General features: G+C 42.8%; 2 protein-coding genes across 7 annotated transcripts in view; one reads left to right on the forward strand and one right to left on the reverse strand.

Moving 5' to 3' along the window:
• The window catches only part of MCPH1 (microcephalin 1), a 231,741-nt gene that overhangs the window by 133,092 nt on the left and 75,112 nt on the right, over positions 1 to 23,537 (forward strand). The window lies entirely within an intron of this gene.
• ANGPT2 (angiopoietin 2) overlaps positions 1 to 23,537 on the reverse strand; it is a 71,974-nt gene that overhangs the window by 26,925 nt on the left and 21,512 nt on the right. Inside the window, exons 2-5 of one of the 2 annotated variants that reach the window (XM_048845303.2) lie at positions 22,495 to 22,650; positions 12,754 to 12,875; positions 6,475 to 6,707; positions 3,430 to 3,557 (exon numbers count right to left, since the gene is read on the reverse strand). In XM_048845303.2, the coding sequence (XP_048701260.1) occupies positions 3,430 to 3,557; positions 6,475 to 6,707; positions 12,754 to 12,875; positions 22,495 to 22,650 (639 nt within the window). Of the gene's footprint in view, positions 1 to 3,429; positions 3,561 to 6,474; positions 6,708 to 12,753; positions 12,876 to 22,494; positions 22,651 to 23,537 lie in introns of both variants that reach the window. The other variant, XM_048845302.2, reaches the window with a different exon arrangement.

Genomic DNA, 23,537 nt, shown 5'->3' on the forward strand with positions numbered 1-23,537 from the left:
GGCCCTACTGGGTCAGACCAAAGGTCCATCTAGCCCAGTATCCTGTCTTCTGACAGTGGCCTTAACTGACTCTGGTACTTCTCTCAAGTGTCCAACGTTTCACACAGTTGCATTTTGCTCAGGTTTTGTAGGCTTTTTCCACCATACTGCTACACCTCTAGACCTGCTTGCACTGGTGGTTCTTGCCAGAACTGTATGCAAGCTGCAGAGCCCACATAGCTTCTTCTCTGCCAGTCCTGCCAGCTATCCTTAGAGCCATCGTAGAACTCCTCCCTTAGGCCTTGTCTACATGGCGAAGTTACACTGATTTAAAATTGATTTTGGAAACTGATTTAAATTAAGGTGGTGCAAAACCCCAGATTCCTAAACTATTTAAAATAAACTGAAATAAACCTGGTTTAAACCAAAATAAATGTATCCATACAGGGGTTTGCACCAATTTAACTAACAGTATGTCTACACTACAAAAAGGTGTGTTCTTAACTTGCATGAGCTAATTTGGCAACTCAACTTTTAACTCTGGTTAGCATCTCAAATTTAAGGGGTGTTGCAATGTCTTCACTGCTATTTTAACCCAAATTAGCTCACGAGTTAGCTAATCTGAATTAAGAAAACATCTCTTTGTAGTGTAGACATAGCCTCAGTTTAAAGTCATATCTTTTAGTTAAACCAGTGCAATTTTCTTATGTAGATAAGGTCTCACTGACTGCATAGCTGGGCTGGCTGAGCCCCAGTGAGTGTGTTCACCCATGTTGGGCAGCTTCTGCCTGCCTACAGCATTCTGCCACCACTTACATTTACTCTCCCACATGCAGTTTCTTAGAGTAAGGTAGACTGCCAAAATGGCTTAACTGCTAGGCCTTTCTCCATATGAGAGGGCTGGGCTGGAGGGAACTGTGGTCTGTGTAAAGGGACAAAGACTGCAAGGCCTACCTTTCCTCCTTTCCCATGCCCCACCTCACCCTCAACCACTGATGAGCATCAATGGTTTATTGGGCTTTCCTTTATTGGCAAAGGATTTATGGTCCTAAGATTGTGCTGGAGAATCCTGTTGGTGAACTGGCAGGTGCTGCTAAACTGAGGAGGTATTTACAGCAAGAATGCTCCAGTTGCTTACAGTGTTCCCTCTCATTTTTCCCACCCATGTGCGGAATGAATTTTATGTGCACCAATATCTTCATATAAAAATTCATGTGGGGGTGGGGCCGAGGGGTTTGGAGAGTGGGAGGGGACTCAAGGCTGGGACAGAGAATTGGAGTGCAGGGGTGTGAGGGCTCTAGCTGGGGGTGTGGGCTCTGGGGTGGGGCCAGGAATGAAGGGCTCAGGGCTTGGGCAGAGGGTTGGGTGCAGGGGGTGAGGGCTCCGGCTGGGAGTGCAGGCTCTGGGGTGGGGTTTGGAGTGCAGGAGGGTGCTCTGGGGCTACGGGGGGTGGAGAGAGGACTCCCCTCAGCGCTGTCTCCCCTCAGCAGCACCTGGGCTTGTGGGGGAAGAGGAGCCTCTCCCCACTGCTGGGGGGGGGCTTGTGGAGCTGAGACTGCAGGATAGGCGCCCCTCCCCTGATCCCAGCAGGTCTGCATTGTGCAGGAGGTCAGACTAGATGATCATAATGGTCCCTTCTGACCTTAATATCTATGAGCCTATGAGGTCTGGGCCGGGGGAGCGCTACCCCGGCCGCACCTGGGTCTGGGCTGCTCCAGAGTTGGGCTGTGGCAGGTCCAGGCTGCAGGCTGAGATGGGCCCAGGGGAGGGGCACCTCTCCCGTGGCAGGTTGGGGGCTGGGTTAGGTGGGGGCCGGAGGAGGGACACCCCAGCTGCAGCATGTCCCTGGGCAGGTTCCTTGAGTGACTGCATGGTGGCCGCACAGCTTACAGGGAACTTAAGTTGCTTATACTGTCCTGCTGTCCTTGTTCAGTCAGGGTACATTTGAAGAGGCAGCTAGCCCGGTAATGTGTTAAATACAGCAGTGTGCTGATACATACAGTGATTTTAACTGTTGCAGCACAGTTAGTGGAAGTAAAACATCAGGACAGTAGAACCTCAAAGATACGAACACCAGAGTTCACTCCAGTGTCTACCAGACACCCTGTGAAACCAGAAGTTCTCAATCAGGCCTCAGCACGCATACATGCGCACGCACACACACACCCACACACACTACTGCCTCGGGGCTTCAGCCACTGGGGGGTTGGGGCTGCAGCTGCAGGCGGGTGGGAGTCAGAGCTCTGGGCGGATGTGGGGGCTCAGGACTTCTGACCCTTGGGAGCACCGGCGCTCACGGCTTTAAACTGGGCGGAGCGCTGGGGCTCGTGGCTTCAGCCCTGTGGATCTGTTCCCAGTTTCAGCGGGGGAGGGGGAGCGCATCCGGGATCAGGGCTTGAGCCCTGTGGCTCCACTCCCAGTTTCAGCCCCACGGTGCATTCCGGGGCTCATGGCTTTAGCTATGACGGGAATCATAGAATATCAGTGTTGAAAGGGACCTCAGGAGGTCATCTCGTCCAACCCCCTGCTCAAAGCAGGACCAGTCCCCAATTAAATCATCCCAGCCAGGGCTTTGTCAAGCCCCAGCACTCCCCCCGTAACTAAAAGACCCCATATCCAGTGCCCCCACTACCCAGCTGAAGCTGGGAATGGAGCTGTGGGTCTAAAGCCCAGAGCCCTGATGCTCCCAGGGGGCAGAAGCCATGAGCCCCCACTGGGAGCCCTGGTGGACCCCTAGGGTCAGAAGCCCTAACTGCGCCCTGACCTCCCCCCAATCCCTGAGGCTGCAGCCCCAACTTCCCCTTGGTCCACCCTGGCTGAAGTCCGTAATGTCTTGTTCAGAGTTATGGACCATTTTGGAGTTATGGACAACCTCCATTCCCAAGGCGTCCATAACTCTGAGGTTCTACTGTAGTTTGTCTACACTAGCATTCCTTTGTTACCTCCTGTGTAGTCCCACCCGTGTTATCAATGGTACTTTTTTGGGGGGTTTTGTGTTTTGTTTCCAGAGAATAAAGGTTAGTGTAGACCAGGCCTTTTACTTTTTCCCAGGCAGTTATGCTGTGGCATGTGAGCTGTTGCACATATGCAGAGCTGTTGTGTTGTGTATGTAACAGAGATATGTTGAGGCAGAACCTTACGGTATCAGTAGCATTAGTTTAGTTCTGTACTGTTCATGTGGAAATGAGGGGTGAAATCCTGGCCCCGCTGAAGTCAATGGTAAAACTCCAATTGACTTCAGTGGGCCCAAGATTTCACTTGAAGTGTTTTTTTCCCCACAGAGTTCAAACCAAGTAATTCAGCTGAAATAATTTCCACATGGACGAGTGATAAGCTGCCATTAGCAAACATGAAGAAAATATTAGTTTAAAAGACTGGTTACCCAATTTGGATTTAAAATATCTTATTTGCTAGATAAATTAGAGTTGCAGACTTTGGGGAACACGCTACCTTTTTTTCTTCTGCACTATTAGGAACTGTTAAGGTGTAGATTCCACTGGTTGTAAGTCCTGATTTGAAAGCTTCGGCACAGTCTTTGAAACGGATTTGTTCTTCTTTAGCCACAAAGTTGTTCTTGGCTGCTAAAAATGAAATAAAGACATTGAAGGGATATAAAAATAGATAAATAGCTCTGAGCTCAGGTTCTTTTCCGAGAGAAAGTTACCATGATGTAATAGTAATTAATGATGTAATGAAGTAACAGTATATTGACTTTGCAGTCCTGAAGTAGGTTTCTTGCCCTGCCCCTGCTGGTGGAAAGCACCAAAGGAAATTAGCTTAACGTGCTAGTGATATTTTGCTTCTTCATATTCAGATACAAACATACCTGCTTGACAAGTATCAATTCCTTTATACCTATTTGCATGCTTGAATAGAATAACATAGGCATATTTTTTCCTTCAGTTGCGCAGTTTCAACTCATTAGAGAATTTGATGCTATCTGTATTACAAACTGATTACTAACATGTACAAAGATATCTGTACAACTATATGCCTTTGTGATAATCTGATAAGTGAGCAAATGTCTTCAGATGAGCAAGATGTCTGAATCATAAACGAGCTTTTTCTTAAACTGAAATCAGTTAATACAGTAGCTTTTGATGGGGGCAAATGGAGCTGGTCTACACCAGAAACCATGTTCTTTTTGATGAATTAGAGTTCAAAAACATAGCCTCTTAGCCAGTACAGCAGTATGTCCTTTGCTTGCAGAGATGGGTCTCTCCATAGTATACACATATCTGGGGTTATCCGTAACTGTCGGTCAGAAGTTTCAGCTAGTGTGCAACGTACAGTCTCTGCACTCAGCATGAATGCTTCTGTGTGTTCAAGGGTGAAGCTGAGGGCATTCTCAGTGAGGGTTCCTCACTTCTGGAATTTGTTGATGTTAAAAAAAAAAAATTACATCTGTGCCTATGCCTGGCCATGTTTTAAAGTGCAATCTAAAATGTATCTTCTTGTTTGTTGATAGAGGGTTTGGAATTTCCTGGCATTTAGTCGACTAGCTGATATCTATATTTGACCGTTTTGCGGTAGATACTGTGTTGGGGCAGTAGAATATATGTTCCCTATTTTTGATTCAAAGAGAGGAACGTGCCCACACACTACAATGATAAAAACCCTGTAAATGTGTGTAAATAATACTTGCATAATTTTTTATTATTTTCAGCTTGTTTATCAATTTACCTGCTTACATAGTTAGTTTACCTCAAATATAAAAAGAACACATTCAACTTTATAATTGCTTTTCCACACACTATTGTTTGTAAGCTAGTTTAGAAGCTTTCCCTGTTGATTTTTTCTTGTTGGCAATCATTATTTTTTCCGCTCCAGGTTTAATGGTTCTGTAGCCAACATGAGTTTGACTTGTTTACTTATTTGTTCAGTAGCATAACAGATAACATCAGCAGGAATGTGCACAGCTTCAGGAATGATATTCAGTGAGATACTATCAGGTGCTATAGGGCTAAAGTTTGAGGGTTGTTTTCTTTTAAAAAATTGACAATCCTAGATATGTCTTCAAGATTTTTCAAAAAACAATGTTTTCTTATTTAAAAACTAATTGCTTGCATTTGCAATCAGACTTTGAAGCATTGTGCCTAGTCTTGAGAAATGCAAAGAGAAATTACTACAAATCAGCTAAACTAGACTGTTTTCATTACTTTCTATATTGCATTCATCTTAGATAGAGAAACAGAGTAAAATTTTAAAAATAAGTTAGATTTTTAAACTTTTACTTTCAATAATAAAAGATATTGGTAATTAAGGAAAAAATCTAAACATAATTTGAATGTCCTTTTTAATTGCTGTGGCAGAGCCAGCATTTAAATTTATATGTTCCTTGGTTTTTTGGTGGAGTCTACAAAGTTGGTGCCAATGTTTGTTTATTAAAGAAAATACTCTTAAACAGTTTTAATTTTAATTTAACAATAAATATTTAGAATACACTGGAAATTCTTTTTGAGCTGCAACTTTTCAGATAGGTAAAAGTGTAGGCCCAAACTATTTATGGTAGCTAAAATTTGGGTTCTGTGGAGATTGTTGAATTGAGAATACTGAAGTGATCCACACTTTCAATTGTACGGAAAACATTTGTTTTAAATTGTGCGTGTGGGGCGGGTAATTTCAGACATTATAAATTTAGAGGCTATGCATGCTGCACTGTATTCCCAGCCCCTGTCAACCTAAAGAACAAAGATTCTATAGTCTTACTTGGAAATAATTTGCATATAGCAATAAACTTCAGTATCTGGTCAATGCACCCTTTCCCAAGTACTGGTAAGGTAGGATGTGGAGTGCACAGATCTTGCCAGCTATGGTTAGCATAGGTGGGTGAAGCTGGGGAATATCAAGTGCTGAGGTGAGTGGGGTATGTGGGGAGGGGTTGGGAAGTCTGGGTGGAGTTGTCAGGGCTGTAGATGTATGATGTCTGTGGGCTGGGGTCTTGCTTGAGGGAGCCTTGGCCTAATATTGAGCCCCTCTTCTTCAGCTGCCTATCCTGGCTGTTCCTTCCTTGCTCAAACCTGGAGAACTGAAAGGAGGAGACCGAGAGGTTGCTGGTGCCAACAAAGCTTGTGCCCACAGTGATCCTCAGGAAGAGAAACTACAACCCCTGGTGGCAGCCCAGCTGGATGTGCAAGGATCCAGCTTGGATGAGGGTTGTTTGACAAAGCTGCCAGATGTTTGTGCCATGTTGAGACTGTGTGCCACTTGGCATCCCTGTTGAGTTTGACTACTGGGAAACGAATATATGGGGTATTTGTTTTGTTTTTTGGCCGGGGGCGGGGGGGGGTTGTGACTAATGGGCTTACCTCTTCAGGATAAGTCTTAAATTGTATAGCGAGTCAAACGATTAACTGATGCAGGATTTTAAGACAATACAATACATAAAGGCATTTTTGAGATTCTAAGGTGGGGAGAAGATAGAACAACATGTAAGGATACATAAAGTTAGTGCGTGCTACTCAGCTGATATAATAGTGTTTATACTTCACTTACAGTTTGGTGTAGCTATCATAGTAAGCAAGTTGTGAACAGTCTCCATCAGATCATGTTGCTGTTTTTGCAGAACTGAATTGTTTACCGTAGCCGTGACTAACTGTTTCTCTAGTTCTTCTATTATAGAATTTTGTCTGGATACTAGTACTTGAAGTTGATCTTTTTCATCCTTGATTGACTGAAGCTGAAATGTGTGCTTGTCTTCCATATCAAGGACTTTTTTTTCTAGAAAGCTAATAAAAAAAATATAATTAGGGTAAATTCAGCATTTCTGTGTTTTTAGCTGAAGACTATTAAGCCTGTTATAGAAGTTATTTTCCATTTTAACATATTTTTACTCTGACTTTTTTTCTGACTTTTTTTCTAAGTGGATTCTGCAGAGAATGTTATACATGCAGTGTCATGCAGAACACTGTGAACTGTATTTAGTTTGACATATGCTTTGTTTGATGCATTACATAACTATAATCTGTCCTAGTAGTCAAATAAATGAACAACCTATAGTTTTTTCGTTGTTGTTTTCGGACACACTATAGTATGCTCCATATTGCCAGTTCATACACCATAACAACTCTTGTGTGTTCCACAATACTTCAGTAGTATGAAGAGAAAGATATTTTTCTTTCTGGACTTGAAAGAAAAACAATCTCTCTTGAGGGTAGTAGGAGAATCAGACATGAAACTGATTTAAACCTAGAGTAACTATTCTTATGGTTATTCAAGTGTCGCGAATAATACTACTTTTCTCTTCAGTAATTTAAGGAAAAGCTAGCCTCGGAGACCTTTATCATTAGAATAAGTGACCCATTTAAAAATCAAATCTATTCAACTTTCTATTTTCTCTCCAGTTTTTAAATAAATACTTCTTTGGCCTCAACAAATATAAATTGGTTCTGACTGTTATGTTTGGGAAAGCTATGAATATACAGTTACCTAAAGTGTGCTTGCTACTTTTTCCAGAATTGGAGAGGTAGATGGTTAAAAGGATGTAACTCGTTCTGATGCTGGTCAAATCTTTAGTAGTGTTTATTTAAAACATAAGAGTTTTGAGTTTGGTGGGTTTTGTTTTATTTTGTTTTTTTAAGCGATAAACTGAATGCTGGAAAATTAAGAAATAATACTTCCAATATTCAGATCATTCTTACATGTTTCAGTAATGATGTGGTGATGTCAGGTCTGGTAACTGTAGTCAAAAACTATAGTGACATTTTAAAATTTAATATTTACTTTATTCCCATTGGATAAATATTCTTGTTTGTAGAAAGCTGGTAGATAAAGTCTTCAGGAAGTATACACAAATATAACAGGGCAGTAAACACAAATATCAAACCATGTCTGTCCAACTTTCTTTCTGATTGAAAAATATGATTTTGACGTAGACTAAAGTATTCTGCTATTGCTGCTTTTAGATTCATGTCCAAATTGTTTATTATTTGAAACAAAAAGAAACTTCTGAGGCTTGACAGTTATGCTTCATTCATATTAGAAACTAGTTTTGTCCCCCTTGTAACATCCTTCAGAGATGATTAATATGACAATGTGGTGAATGAAGGTGGTTAAGCAAAAGCTATTGCACCTTTGCTGGCCAACGATTGGATATGGAAGAGTGCAGGGATAATGGCTAGCTTTCAGCAAATTGAATGGTTGGGAGCCTGGGGCCTGAACAGGATCATCTCCTCCACAATATAATGGATTAGAAATGGTAGCAGTAATCTTTGGCAGTGATCTGGCTGTGCACCTGGATAGCCCTGTGCAAACGGACAACAACACAACTTTACTTTTAGCTGAGATGAGACAAGGTTTGATTGGGTTAGGCTGGATAGTAAGTAGCTGCAAGCCCCATTCCAGAGCCTGGCAGCTGCGACACAACGTCATCCAAGATCGCCTGATCAGAACCATCCTGCCACCCGTAGGGAAGGTTGCCGTGAACTACACCATCCCCGAAACCAACAACCAACTGTAACCGGACATCATCATCACAAATGAGAACCGGAAAATGATCATCGTGGTGGATGTCACAGTGTCCTTCAAGAACAGGACCGCAGCCTTCCACAACGCTTGAGCTCGAAAGGTAGAGAAATACATCCCTCTGGCCGAAGCCTTGAGCGCTAAGAGTTACCAGGTTCAGACACATGCTGATCATCAGAGCCTTGGGTACATGGGTCCCCAGTAGCCAGCGAGTGTTGAGAGAATGCGGAATCAGTCAACGCTATACTCGGCTGATGTGGCAACTCATGGTGTCTGACACCATCAGATGGTTGAGGGACATCTACATAAAACACATCACTGGACATCAGCAATACCAGGAGGGATGAGCTGGAGTTCCGATGAGAAATGCAGTCGGTAAAGTATCTGAAATACTTCCCTGATAGACTGTACTTTCTAAATGGACAACCTACCCTAAATTCTCAATTATTGAGGGACAATCTTCACTCATCGATATATTTGCTTTCCACAACCAACTCTCTGTACAACTTCTCACGAGTGATGTACCTGAATACTTGGATGTTAATATCTAAGCTGTATTCTTACATTTATTCATCTAAATTTGGGTTATTGCTGATTATGCACTATATGTATCTTATGACTTTTAAAACAAACTTTGTATTTGTGGATAAACTAAGCAATATATCCAGATTTACAGACACTCTTTTCTCAACCGATGTATTATATCATTTTTTAACACTAGCTCTAATAAAAATTTTTAAATCTGTCCTCTAATCCTGTGTCTAGCTCTGGTGGGCCTAGAGAAGAATTTATATCTTGGTTGCAGTTAGCAGGTTCAGAAAGTTTGTCAAGAAGTGTTCAATTCTGAGAAGTAATTTTGACTCTACCTGGAAAACGCTTCAGTGCCAACTGTTCTATAAAACTCAGGCCTGACAAACTCACTACTACTAATGCACCACTTTCATGGTACTGATTCATAAACGGTGTTTTGTAGGGTATCAAATGAAAGCTGGTGACATACTGGTCACTAATATCTGTGTAAAATATATGTACTGACACTATATGAAGAATTATGTATACATTCTGAAAATGTTTTAAAGTCTGTATCACAGCAGAGTTAGCATGCAGGTTTTTTGCCAGACCCATATTCGCCTATCCCTGTCTCATGTAAATTAAGCATAGTAAACAAAACACAATGGGAGCTGTGTTTGCATTCCATGTTAACAGAGACTTGTGAAGTCAACAGGAAAGGAGTAGACAGGAAAACAAGCAGTGGGGGGGCGCGGGAAAGAGAGAAGAGTTTTATCTGGTGGTGCACTGCGAAAGGATATACTTCAAAGGTTTACTGGACTATCACTGGTGGACAAGTAAGACATTTTGTTATGAGTCACTGAGGGAGAAAATGGAAAGGTGCTTTTTACATCCATGAATGGCCAATCCCAGCCACGTGGGTTGGTGACGCTGGGAAAGATTGCTTTAGGTGACAAATTACTTTAGACAGGGATTTTAGCCTGTTAAAGTTAAGTTTAGATGCTAATAACCATGTTATACTTTTGGTTTGTGTGTAACTATTTTGTTTCCAATACTCTTACTCACTACTCATTTGAATCTTTGAATTCCTGTGCTCTAATAAAATTATTCTCATTTTTATTATAAATATATTTCAGTGCTGTGGTATTAAGCAGAGTGTGAATCCTCAGTAGACTCAAACAAGCTGAAGTATGCCGTTCCCTTTGGGGACAGCAAACCTGATCATTTCTGTGAGTGTCCAGTGACAAGAATACTGCAGGGGATGATTTTAGAGGGGTTCAGATGCTGGGGTATATCTTTTGTTACCTGCAAGGCAAAATAAGGCTAGCAGAGCCCTGAGGAGATTATTTTGGTGGGTAACAGACTTGTGTTGTCAGGGAGCTGATGAGCAGTTAAGCACAAGCAAGTCTCTCTCATACTGAGGCAGGGAGGGGGAGTAACAAGGTAACTCTGTCTTGGGCACCCCAAGGAAGTGTCACTGTGACTTAGGCACTTAGGAGCCTTTTGGTATGTCTACACTTAAACTGCTACAGCAGCACTAGTGCTGTCTATATCAGGGTTTAGTTCAGAATTTTTCATACCCCTGAGAGATACAGCTATGCTGCTATAAATTCCCAATGTAGACCATCCCTATGTCTCACTGCAAGTCAGTAGGACTTAGGCTGCTAAATGCCTAGTCATTTTTGATGATCGGACTTAGGAGTTTAAGTCACTTAGGGTAAACTTTTCAAAAGTGCCTAACTCAACAAGAACAATCTCTTTTCACATAAAGATATCACCTGTGACTTCCCAGGACTGTTTAACCAAGATGTGGTTTCCTGTACAACATAGATTAAAATCTTTTAAACCTAGACATCTTTACTTAGCTGTGCCCTTTATATTTAGGCTGGCTGGTGGAGAGAAGGTGCAGCCAAGCTTGTGTGTCCTGGCCCTGCAGTGAGCTCAGAACTGATGCTGGCCAGCTGGGGCTTTCGGACCCTGCTGGACCAATGGGCTCTGCAGACCATGCAGAAAACAAGGCTCATAAGATGGCTCTCTGCCTGTCTTCTTATATGTATTGAATTGAATAAAGCTATGGCTTTTTTATCCAAACAAGTGTGCCAGTCCGTTTATTAGTTGGCTACTGTGTCTCCAAAGTAAGATACCATTCTAACAAAGGATCTATGTATTCATTAGGAGAACTGTCATGACATGACAGTTGTTTGGTTTCCTCTTTAAATGCAACATTTCTCTTGCAAAACAATGGCATTAAAATGCATTGCTGAGCCCATTTCAGCTCCTTTCTAAATAACATTCAGAGAGGCAGAGGGAGAGGTATGACAGAAAGTGAGCAGGCAATAGATTGGGCATGTGTGGCAATGTTTTTATATGCAGTATTATCAGTCCTAGGATATTAGAGAGACCAGGTGGGTGAGGTAATATCTTTTATTGGACCAACTTCTGTTGGTAAGAGAGGCAAGGTTTTGAGCTACACAGAGCTCTTCCTGAGGTCTGGGAAAGATACTCAGTGTCATAGCTAAATAGAAGGTCAAACATAGTTTAGCATGAATAGTTAGCATGTATTCTAAGGGACCATTGGAGATGAAGTGGCCAGTTACACCACTCTAATCATAAGACAAAGAGTGGGTTACAGATTGTTGTAAGACCATGATTTTTAGTAACTAGCAAAGTTATGAACATAAGCTCTCTGGCTCGTTATTTGAAGGTGTTGTGTGGGTTTCCTTTGAGGATGAGGACTGAAAGGTCAGATACAGAGTGATTGCTTTGTGAAAAATGTTCACCAGTAGATGATATGGTGCTTTTGTCTTTGATCATTTTCCTGTGTGAGTTCATTCAAGAGCTTAGTGATGATCTGGTTTTACCCATAGTTGTTGGGGCATTTAGTGCACTGGATGAGGTATGCCGCATATAATAGGCATGCGTACGATCCCTGGATTGTGAAAGGCTGTGTTGTGGGGGTATTGATCATTGTAGCAGTAGAGGAATAGCTGCAGGTTTTGCATTTGTTGTTCTGGCAGGGTCAGGTGCCACTTTCAGTTGGCGTGTCCTGGTCTGTTTTTATATTAGTCCTGGTAGTGCTTTTATTTGAGTCCTAAAGAAGATGTCTGAGCTTCTGCACATTTATGGCTTCATTGCACACAATGGTATTTCCTTTATTGGTCATGGGGAAAACCAAACCATCAAACTAAAAATGTTGAATTTAAGAACAATTTTGTAGTGCACAGAATGGAAATCACTACTGAAACAAATCAGTTATCCAACATTAATCCTTAACATTGCATAATAGAATGTGAAGCTAATATTAATAGTTGTGTACAAAGACAATGCAGAAGTGAGGGTTTGTATTTACAATAATACATTTACACTTTGAGGAGCCAGAATTCATGAACAAAGCTAATCATTTATAAAATTAGTGGGTTCTAAAAATTTCAGTTTTTACATAATTTTTCTTTTGAGAATGTTTTAGTAGATGTTTTTTAAAAATTACTATTTCAGTAGAAAAGTGGTAGAATAGTTAGGTTGAGACTTAATTTAGGCAATAATACCACCAATGACAATTTATATAAATTGGAGAATACAGAGGTTCCAGTGGGGTTTTTTTGCTCTGCTCCTCTCATTCCAGCTTTATTATTTTATGCTTACCAAAATAAAGGATTTCCCCTTAGTATTTCTTAATTGAGTAAAGGTTCTGTAAGTTGGGCACAACCACTGAGGTATCATTTTGGAAGAGAAATGTTTTCATGCAGGAAAAAAAATATTAAAAGGACAATTTAGTACGCTGGATAGGAAGAGCTATCTTACCTGTTTTTTTCTTGCAACTTAGTTATTTCATTGGTTTGATCTGAAATCTGCCTTTCTAATTTGTTGGTTGAAAGAGAATGTTCCAGAAGCTGAAGTTCAAGTCTCGTTGTCTGATTTAATACCTAAATAAAATAAATAAATAAATAAATCAACTTTGAAAACCCAGACTAAGTTTTTTTGGCTAGTTATAATTTAATCCTATTCTAGAGTCACTAGTTATCACATGTAGAAAATAAAATAAAAATATGTAGTTTGTCATATAATCTGAAAGATGTACGTATGCATGCATACGTATACTGATTTGGGCATGAATACATTAATTAGGAGTATAATGGAAAATGCTCAGAATTCCTGTAGTTTTTTGTTCGACCACTAAACAAATGCATCATAATTTATATTTCCACTTATCTTTATCCTGAGGAATGTTTCAGTGGTGGTTTTCTAAGCCACATTTGTGATTGTGTTTCAAAATTACTTTGTCCATTAGCTTTCTAATGAGGTAGCTGAGAATCAGTATTTGAAATGTATTTACTCTTGGGGGGATTCTGCATGACTGCGTGCCCTCAGAAAATGCCCCTCTCTCGCCTCTTCCCCCCCCCTCGCAGATTTCCTGTGTTTCCCTGAAGAAAGCAGCTTGCATGGGGGGAGAGCGGGAGGCGACCCTGGTCACAGTTTGGGGGGGATTGCCCCCCTCCAAACAGAAGCGAGGCATGAGGGGGGGCACAGGGGTTACATGCCACTGCCACTCCTCATTCTGCAAACGCAGAGCTGCCCCGATGAAGGAGGCTGTGTCTGTGCTCCACTGACTCTGCAGCTGAACACCACCTCTTGGGTCCTAGTGCCGATCGTGCTCCCCTTCTGTGTGCTGGGAACCTTCCTATTTTCTATTCTGTGCAACAGTGAGTGCCTGTGGCAGAAGTGGGGAAATGAGAGAAGCGAGGTGGGGGGAAGAGAGAGTGGGGAAGGAAGGGGAGGTGGAATAGGGAAGGGGGGAGGGAAATATGGGAGTGAGATGGAGAAGAAAAGGGGATATGGGGAACTGCGGGGGGAAGCGGGAGCCAGGCATGCCGCATCCCCTCGGCAGCAACTGGGGCTCCCCCGTTAAACAGGCCCATCAAACCCTCATCGTGACAAACCCTACCCCCTACGCCTGGACCCCTCTGACGAGCCCCACCCCCCAACCAGCTGCACTTGGACCCCCACCCAATCAAGCCCCACTCCCCCACCACTCAGACCCCACACCCAGTCCCCCCCGCAGAGTCCCAACCACCTTCACCTAGATCCCCTGCAGAATTTTTAGGTGCAGATTTTTAAATTTTTTGGCGCAGAATTCCCTTGGGAGTATTTATTGTATTTGCTCTTTAAGAATAATTTCCTATGTAAGATTCTTCCCATTCTGATGTGAATATATAAAGCATTTTCTTTTAATATGACTGGGTGAAATCCTGGCCATGCTGAAGTCGTTGGGAATATTGCCTTTGACTTCAATGGGACCAGAAAGTCACGGGTGTCTAGAAGTGAAAAACATAATTTGGATTGAACTGTTTACCATGTGACCAAATTTTTAAGAGACTCATTCCATGGTTTCAGTTTTAGTAAATTATTTCCTTATCTAAGTTCCTTTTTATTCAGTAATACATCTACTACTGAAAAAAACAATAGTATTGTGATGTGGCGTGGAAGATTGGTTTTGCTTTGTTACGTTACATTCTTGTGTGTTCTCTAGACAATGTCAGTTTTCTGTTTTAGAATAGCTTTTTTTAGTTCATCAGAATTTGGCTTTAGTTGACAGGAAGAATTGATTACTCACATCCTTCATGTTACAGTCATTCAGGACATGATTTCACACTTAAGTGTAATTGAGAATTATTGCCAAAGAATGAGTGTCCTTGAGAGAGCAATTGTTTGGTTAATCTCCATCTGTTATTAATTAAGCTTTTAACCTACTCAACAGTTATTTCAGAGAGAGAGAAAGAAAGTTGTAGTGACAGTCTTTTTCCTAGCTGGGTAATTTCTGTGAAGACTTTACTGTGAGTGAATACAAATATTTTCTCAGCAAGTGAAAAAACATGGGGATCCTTGAAAAATGGTGGTTCTTAGTGATAAAGCCATAAAGATGTATTTAACTTGTTTCTGAATGGAGCCATCAGTTTACCATACAGACTCAAACAAATATATATTGTAGGTGACAAATTACCTCTTCCAAGTAACCAGATAATATCTATAAATAGCAGTATGTGCTGTGAATATTTCTTAGTTAATATTTGTACAGTACTTTGAACATATGAAGCATAACATAAATGCTAAATACTTTAAATATCTTCTATAGAAATACATATCTGAATTTGCTTACCGTGTTAAAAGAAGTTACAAAATACACAATGCCATTTTACTTCAATCCAGGATTTATTCTTATATATCTTAGCTCTGGTCTACACTACAGGGTTAGGTCAAATTTAGCCGCATTAGGTCGATTTTATAATGAATGCGTCTACACAAGCAACCCTGTTCCGTCAACCTAAAGGGCTCTTAAAATCGACTTCTGTATTTCTCCCCGGCGAGGGGAGTAGCACTAAAATCGACCTTGCTGGGTCGAATTTGGGGTAGTGCGGATGCAAATCAACGTTATTGGGCTCCGGGAGCTATCCCAGAGTGCTCTAATGTGACCCCTCTGGACAGCACTTTCAGCTCTGATGCACTAGCTCAGGTACACAGGAAAAGCCCTGGGAACTTTTGAATTTCATTTCCTGTTTGGTTTCAGAGTAGCAGCCGTGTTAGTCTGTATTCGCAAAAAGAAAATGAGTACTAAGTGAGCTCTAGCTCATGAAAGCTTATGCTCAAATAAATTGGTTAGTCTCTAAGGTGCCACAAGTACTTATTTCCTGTTTTGTGGGTGTGGCAAGCTCAGCAGCACAGGTGAACATGCAGTCCCCCTATAATCGCAAATGAGCTCCAGCATGGAGCGAACAGGAGACACTGGATCTGATGCTGTATGGGGAGAAGAATCTGTGTAGGCTGAATTCCGATCAAAAAGAAGAAATGCTAATATATATGCCAAAATGGAACAGGGCGTGATGGACAGAGGTTACAACAGGGACACAGCAGTGTTGCATGAAAGTCAAGAAGCTCAGGCAAGCCTACCAAAAGACAAAGGAGACAAATAGTCGCTCTGGGTCAGAGCCCCATACATGCCAATTCTATGATCAGCTGCATGGCATTCTGGGGGGGGGACCCTACCACTACCCCACCACTGTCCGTGGACACCTGCAAGGGGGGATTCTCACACAACCGGGAGAAGGATTTTGTGGATGAAGAAGAGAAGGAGGAGTAGTAGGAGGAGAATGTACAGCAGGCAAGTGGTGAATCCGTTCTCCCCAGCAGCCAGGACCTTTTCATCACCCTGAAGCCAATACCCTCCCCAAGGCGGGCTCCCCGACCCTGAAGGTGGAGAAGGCAACTCTGGTGAGTGTACATTTGTAACTACAGTACAGGGTTTAAAAGCAATTGTGTTTAATGTTTGATTTGCCCTGAAGAATTGGGATGCATTCACAGCCAGTACAACAACTGGAAAATTCTGTTAACGTGTCTGGGGATGGAGCGGGAATCCTCCAGGGACATCTCCAGGAAGCTCTCCTGGAGGTACTCTGAAAGCCTTTGCTGAAGGTTTCTGGGGAGGGCTGCCTTATTTCATCCTCCATGGTAGGACACTTTACCACGCCAAGCCAGTAGCAAGTAGTCTGGAATCATTGCAGCACAAAGTGTGGCAGCGAATGGTCCTGGGTTTTGGTGGTATTCAAGCAAGATTCAGTCTTTATCTTTCTGTGTTAGCCTCAGGAGAGTGATATCATTCATGGTCACCTGGTTGAAATAGGGAAATTTTTGTAAGGGAACAGTAAAAGGAGTCCAGGAGAGCTGGCTGTATTTCAAGGAATCCCTGTTGAGGTTACAGGGACAAACCATCCCGATGTGTCGAAAGAATAGTAAATATGGCAGGCGACCAGCTTGGCTTAACAGTGAAATCCTAGCAGATCTTAAACATAAAAAAGATGCTTACAAGAAGTGGAAGGTTGGACATATGACCAGGGAAGAGTATAAAAATATTGCTTGGGCATGTAGGAATGAAATCAGGTGGGCCAAATCGCACCTGGAGCTGCAGCTAGCGAGAGATGTCAAGAGTAACAAGAAGGGTTTCTTCAGGTATGTTGGCAACAAGAAGAAAGCCAAGGAAAGTGTGGGCCCCTTACTGAATGAGGGAGGCAACCTAGTGACAGAGGATGTGGAAAAAGCTAATGTACTCAATGCTTTTTTTGCCTCTGTCTTCACGAACAAGGTCAGCTCCCAGACTGCTGCGCTGGGCATCACAACATGGGGAATAGATGGCCAGCCCTCTGTGGAGAAAGAGGTGGTTAGGGACTATTTAGAAAAGCTGGACGTGCACAAGTCCATGGGGCCGGACGAGTTGCATCCGAGAGTGCTAAAGGAATTGGCGGCTGTGATTGCAGAGCCATTGGCCATTATCTTTGAAAACTCGTGGCGAACGGGGGAAGTCCCGGATGACTGGAAAAAGGCTAATGTAGTGCCAATCTTTAAAAAAGGGAAGGAGGAGGATCCTGGGAACTACAGGCCAGTCAGCCTCACCTCAGTCCCCGGAAAAATCATGGAGCAGGTCTTCAAAGAATCAATCCTGAAGCACTTACATGAGAGGAAAGTGATCAGGAACAGTCAGCATGGATTCACCAAGGGAAGGTCATGCCTGACTAATCTAATCGCCTTCTATGATGAGATTACTGGTTCTGTGGATGAAGGGAAAGCAGTGGATGTATTGTTTCTTGACTTTAGCAAAGCTTTTGACACGGTCTCCCACAGTATTCTTATCAGCAAGTTAAAGAAGTATGGGCTGGATGAATGCACTATAAGGTGGGTAGAAAGTTGGCTAGATTGTCAGGCTCAATGGGTAGTGATCAATGGCTCCATGTCTAGTTGGCAGCCGGTGTCAAGTGGAGTGCCCCAGGGGTCGGTCCTGGGGCCGGTTTTGTTCAATATCTTCATAAATGATCTGGAGGATGGTGTGGATTGCACTCTCAGCAAATTTGCGGATGATACTAAACTGGGAGGAGTGGTAGAAACGCTGGAGGGCAGGGATAGGATACAGAGGGACCTAGACAAATTGGAGGATTGGGCCAAAAGAAATCTGATGAGTTTCAACAAGGATAAGTGCAGGGTCCTGCACTTAGGACGGAAGAACCCAATGCACAGCTACAGACTAGGGACCGAATGACTAGGCAGCAGTTCTGCGGAAAAGGACCTAGGGGTGACAGTGGACGAGAAGCTGGATATGAGTCAGCAGTGTGCCCTTGTTGCCAAGAAGGCCAATGGCATTTTGGGATGTATAAGTAGGGGCATAGCGAGCAGATCGAGGGATGTGATTGTCCCCCTCTATTCGACATTGGTGAGGCCTCATCTGGAGTACTGTGTCCAGTTTTGGGCCCCACACTACAAGAAGGATGTGGAAAAATTGGAGAGAGTCCAGCGAAGGGCAACAAAAATGATTAGGGGTCTGGAACACATGACTTATGAGGAGAGGCTGAGGGCACTGGGATTGTTTAGTCTGCAGAAGAGAAGAATGAGGAGGGATTTGATAGCTGCTTTCAACTACCTGAGAGGTGGTTCCAGAGAGGATGGTTCTAGACTATTCTCAGTGGTGGAAGAGGACAGGACAAGGAGTAATGGTCTCAAGTTGCAGTGGGGGAGGTTTAGGTTGGATATTAGGAAAAACTTTTTCACTAAGAGGGTGGTGAAACACTGGAATGCGTTACCTAGGGAGGTGGTGGAATCTCCTTCCTTAGAAGTTTTTAAGGTCAGGCTTGACAAAGCCCTGGCTGGGATGATTTAATTGGGGATTGGTCCTGCTTTGAGCAGGGGGTTGGACTAGATGACCTCCTGAGGTCCCTTCCAACCCTGATATTCTATGATTCTATGACCTCGTTCATGCTGGGCTGTTTGCACTTGGCTAAAAGGGATCATCCCATAGCCATGCGGCAGGGGGAGAGGTGAAGGGATCATCCCAAATATCCACGCAGAAGGGTGGGGGCAGGTGTGTGCTGCACATCCTGAAAACCACAGCCTCTCCTTTTAAATGGCAAACCCAACCAGCATTGTTTGCTATGGGGAAGGAGGACGCTGCAGTTTGAAAACATTCCCACATGTTACGAAGGCGTTAGAAGCCAAACCCGTGTACCCTTTGGCTTACCATGGCTGCCTGGAAATTGAATTCTGTTGCCCAGCCGTGTGTGATGTGTCACCATACCGGCAGGTGCTCAATATAAAAGGCAAAATGAGACCTTGTACCTAAAGCACATGTGCTATCTGCTGTGAATTGCTTGATTCACTGTGAAAGACTCTCCCTTTTATTCTCAGAAATGTATCATCTTAAATTTTACTCTCCCTTTTTATCCGCCTGCAGCTGCAAATGTTTCTATGCTCCTATCATCATCTCCGTCCCTGAGGTTATCACAGATCAGAAGGCGAAAAATATGCACTTGCAATTACATGTTTTCCAAGCTCATACAGTCCTCCCGCACTGATAGGGTACAGCTGAACGCATGGAGGCATTCAGTGGCAGAGTCCAGGAAAGCATTAAGTGAGCATGATGAGAAGAGGCAGGATGCAATGCTGAGGCTAATGGGGGAGCAAACGGATATGCTCAGGCATCTGGTGGAGCTGCAGGAAAGCCAACAAGCGCACAAACCGCCACTGCATCCACTGTACAACTGCCTGCCCTCCTCCCCAAGTTCCATATCCTCCTCACCCAGACACCCAAGAACGCGGGCGGGTGGGGGAGGAGGGGAAGCGGGGAGGCTCCGGGCACCCAGCCACTCCACTCCAGAGGATGGCCCAAGCAACAGAAGGCTGTCATTCAAACAGTTTTGATTTGTAATGTGGCTACAATAAGCAATGTGTTCTTGTCCTTCCCTCCTCCCCCTCCCCACCCGGGCTACCTTATCAGTTATCTCCCTTTTTTTTAATTAATAAAGAAAGAATGCAAGGTTTCAAAACAATAGTGACTTTATTTCCATTGCCAGCTGTGATCGAAGGGGGGAGGGTGGTGGCTTACATGAAATTAAAATCAACAAAGGGGGTGGGTTTGCATCAAGGAGAAACACACATACAATTGTCAAATCGAAGCCTGGCCAGTCATGAAACTGGTTTTCAAAGCCTCTTTGATGCGCAGTGCGCCTACCTGTGTTCTTCTAATCACCCTGGTGTCTGGCTGTTCAAAATTGGCAGCCAGGCGATTTGCCTCAATCTCCCCCTTACTCTCACAGATATTATGGAGCACACAGCAAGCAGTAATAACAATGGGAATATTGGTTGCGCTGAGGTCTAACCTAGTCAGCAAACAGCACCAGAGAGCTTTTAAACGTCCAAAGGCACATTTTACCATCATTCTGCACTTGCTCAGCCTATAGTTGAACTTCTCCTTACTACTGTCCAGCCTGCCTGTGTATGGCTTCATGAGCCATAGGAACAAGGGGTAGGCTGGGTCTCCAAGGATAACTATTGGCACTTCAACATCCCCAATGATAATTTTCTGGTCTGGGAAGTAAGTCTCTTCTTGCAGCTGCTCAAACAGCACGGAGTTCCTAAAGATGCGAGTGTCATGCACCTTTCCCAGCCATCCCACGTTGATGTCAGTGAAAAAGTCCCTTGTGATCCACTAGTGCTTGCAGCACCATTGAGAAGTACCCCTTGTAGTTTATGTACTGGTTGACAAGGTGATTCGGTGCCAAGATAGGGATATGCGTTCCGTCTATTGCCCCACCTCAGTTAGGGAAACCCATCCACTATGACCTGCACATTTCCCAGAGTCACTTGATAGCAGAACCTTGATAGCAGAACGTCAGTGATTGCATTGGCTACTTGAATCACAGCAGTCCCTACAGTAGATTTGCCCACTCCAAATTGATTCCTGACAGACCAGTAGCAGTCAGGCGTTGCAAGCTTCTACAGTGCTATCGCCACTCGCTTCTCAACTGTCAGGGCAGCTCTCATCTTGGTATTCCTGTGCTTCAGGGCCAGGGAAAGCAATTCACAGAGTTCCAGGAAAGTGGTCTTACGCATGCGAAGGTTTCACAGCCACTGGGAATCATCCCATACCCGCAAGACTATGTGGTCCCACCAGTCTGTGCCTGTTTGCCAGGCCCAGAATTGGCATTCCACTGTATCAACCAGCCTTACTGCAGCCATGATGTCTCAATTGCCATGTCCTGTGCTTTCAGGAATGTCTGTGTCCATGACCTCCTCACATGTCCTCATGCTGCCGTCTCTTAGCCAGGTTCCGCACATACTGCAGTATAGTGCACGAGGTGTTTACAATGCTCAGAACAGCAGTGGTGAGCTGAGCGGGCTCCATGCTTGCCGTGCTATGGCGTCTACACGTGTAACCCAGGAAAAAAGGTGCCAAATGATTGTCTGCCATTGCTTTCATGGAGGGAGGGGAGACTGACGACATGTACCCAACACCACCCGCGACAATGTTTTTGCCCCATCAGGCATTGGGAGCTTAACCCAGTATTCCAATGGGCAGAGGAGACTGCGGGAACTGAGGGATAGCTTCCCACAGTGCAATACTCCGTGAGTCAATGCTAGCTGTGGTAGTGAGGACGCACTCTGACGACTTAATGTGCTTAGTGGGGACATACACAATCGACTGTTTAAAATCGCTTTCTAAAGATCGACTTCTATAAAATTGACCTAATTTCATAGTGTAGACATACCCTTACTCTGCAATTTAGAACTGTTTGTTTGCTGAGGCATTTAGAAAAAATCAGTTTTTGATGATTTGTCTGCTAGCAGACTTTTCAATTAGAGCAATAATTAATGATACACCTTTAAATTCATTCATTTTGAAAACTGTGTGTCACTTATTGTGTGGTAATAATTGTTAAATTGTTTTTTGTTTGTTTTTTTAACTACAGCAATAAGATAAAAGAAGGTATGTGGTTATTCAGTAGTGACCATACTTGTGGATGCAATTGTCTTGAGCCTTAAACCAGTGCTGGAATTCTGTAAAGTTTTTCCACTTTTAGTATGGGAACTTCTCAGTTTCTTTTAAAGACCCACACTTGAATTGGGACTTCACACTGAAGTCAACTAGAAAAAAAATTGCCCTTTACTTTTTCTAGTAGCTTCCTCTAATTCCTCAGCCTTTCTTCCACGAATTTAATCTTCTTGTGGTTCATCCCACAGTGAAATCATAAAAATGTACTTATGACATTAGTGTCTTATGGTGGAAATGACTGTGATTATCCTAGATTCATTATGATATCATAACAGTGTCCACAAGGAGAGAATAAGCTATCATGGAGGACACTTACTGATTAGGAAAAAATAAAATAAAGAGCAGAAATAAGAATCATTTTTATTTTTACAGTACTCTGAAGCCTAGAAAGTCATTTAGCAGATCAGAAGCATGGTCCCTGTCCCAAAGAAAATAAAACTCCAGGTTAGCTGTGACTTGACAAATTGGACGTGAATAATCAGGAAGGGGAAGTAGTATGGGTTACAGCAGATCATATGATTATTCAATTTAGGCTGGGGCAGATCTTGGAGGTTTTAAATGTATTATTTATTAAAGAAATATGCAACTAACATTTTAAAATTTCCCTGTTATGACAATCCCTTGTATGGGTTGCTCCAAAGACCACTAAAGTCAATGAAAATCTGAAATGTATTACTTACTTGAGCTTCAACATCTGTCAACTTGCGGGTCTGTTCAGCTGTTTGATTCAGTAGGTTTGTGCCTATTTCAATCATTACTGCAGTCTGATTCTGCACTGCATTTTGCTGGATCTCTACCATTTCTTTCTTCATATTGTCTTGGATATAATTCTCAAGCTACAAGAGGAAAAGAAAGATAATTGCTTTCTTTACATTTTTGTTTAAGAATACAGTCAACATGCAGATTAGCTCCACCAGAGGGAGCAACAGCAGGAGTGCATGCTGAGTTAAAGATCTTGTGGCCACCAGAGTTAATCACTATTACGTAGAACTATTCTGGGCAGGTGTAGAAATAGAATCATAGAATATCAGGATTGGAAGAGACCTCAGGAGGTCATCTAGTCCAACCCCCTGCTCAAAGCAGGACCAATCCCCAATTTTTGCCCCAGATCCCTAAATGGCCCCCTCAAGGATTGAACTCACAACCCTGGGTTTAGCAGGCCAATGCTCAAACCACTAAGCTATCCTTCCCCCCTCAAATGCTCAGAACAGCAGCGGTGAGCTGCTATATTACAACTATATTTGTCACCCTAAGGAATCAATGAGATTCCTTTTATAATCCAACACATTTTGAAAGGTTCATTCTTTAGTCTGAAGCTGCCAGGCTGTGCCTATATCTTGTTTTATTCAAAACCATTCACAAAACCAAATCCATAGAGTCTGAGATGAAGGATCAAAATGGACTCTTTAAAATCATTTTATGGATTTCAGTACTATGGGAGTTTTTTTTAAAAAAAGGTATTCTTTCAAAATCTCAGGATTTTAGAGCTTATATGAGTAAAATAAATAAAAACTTTCTGTTTGAGGATCTGAGAGGTTTTGGTCTCTATGATGAAACCTGTTAAAGAAAGAAAAGGAAGCTGGCATCTCCGAATTACATTTCAGAATTTCTGAAGGTCTACAGGCTTATAAAGCATCGAGGCCTTTCAGAAGAATTAAGAATAAAAGAAAGAAACCCCTGTTTGCTGAAGGGCCAGGTGTTTTCCCAGTGCTTTGGAATTAGA

The sequence above is a fragment of the Caretta caretta genome, chromosome 3, assembly GCF_965140235.1.
Source record: "Caretta caretta isolate rCarCar2 chromosome 3, rCarCar1.hap1, whole genome shotgun sequence".
Lineage (NCBI taxonomy): Eukaryota > Metazoa > Chordata > Testudines > Cheloniidae > Caretta > Caretta caretta.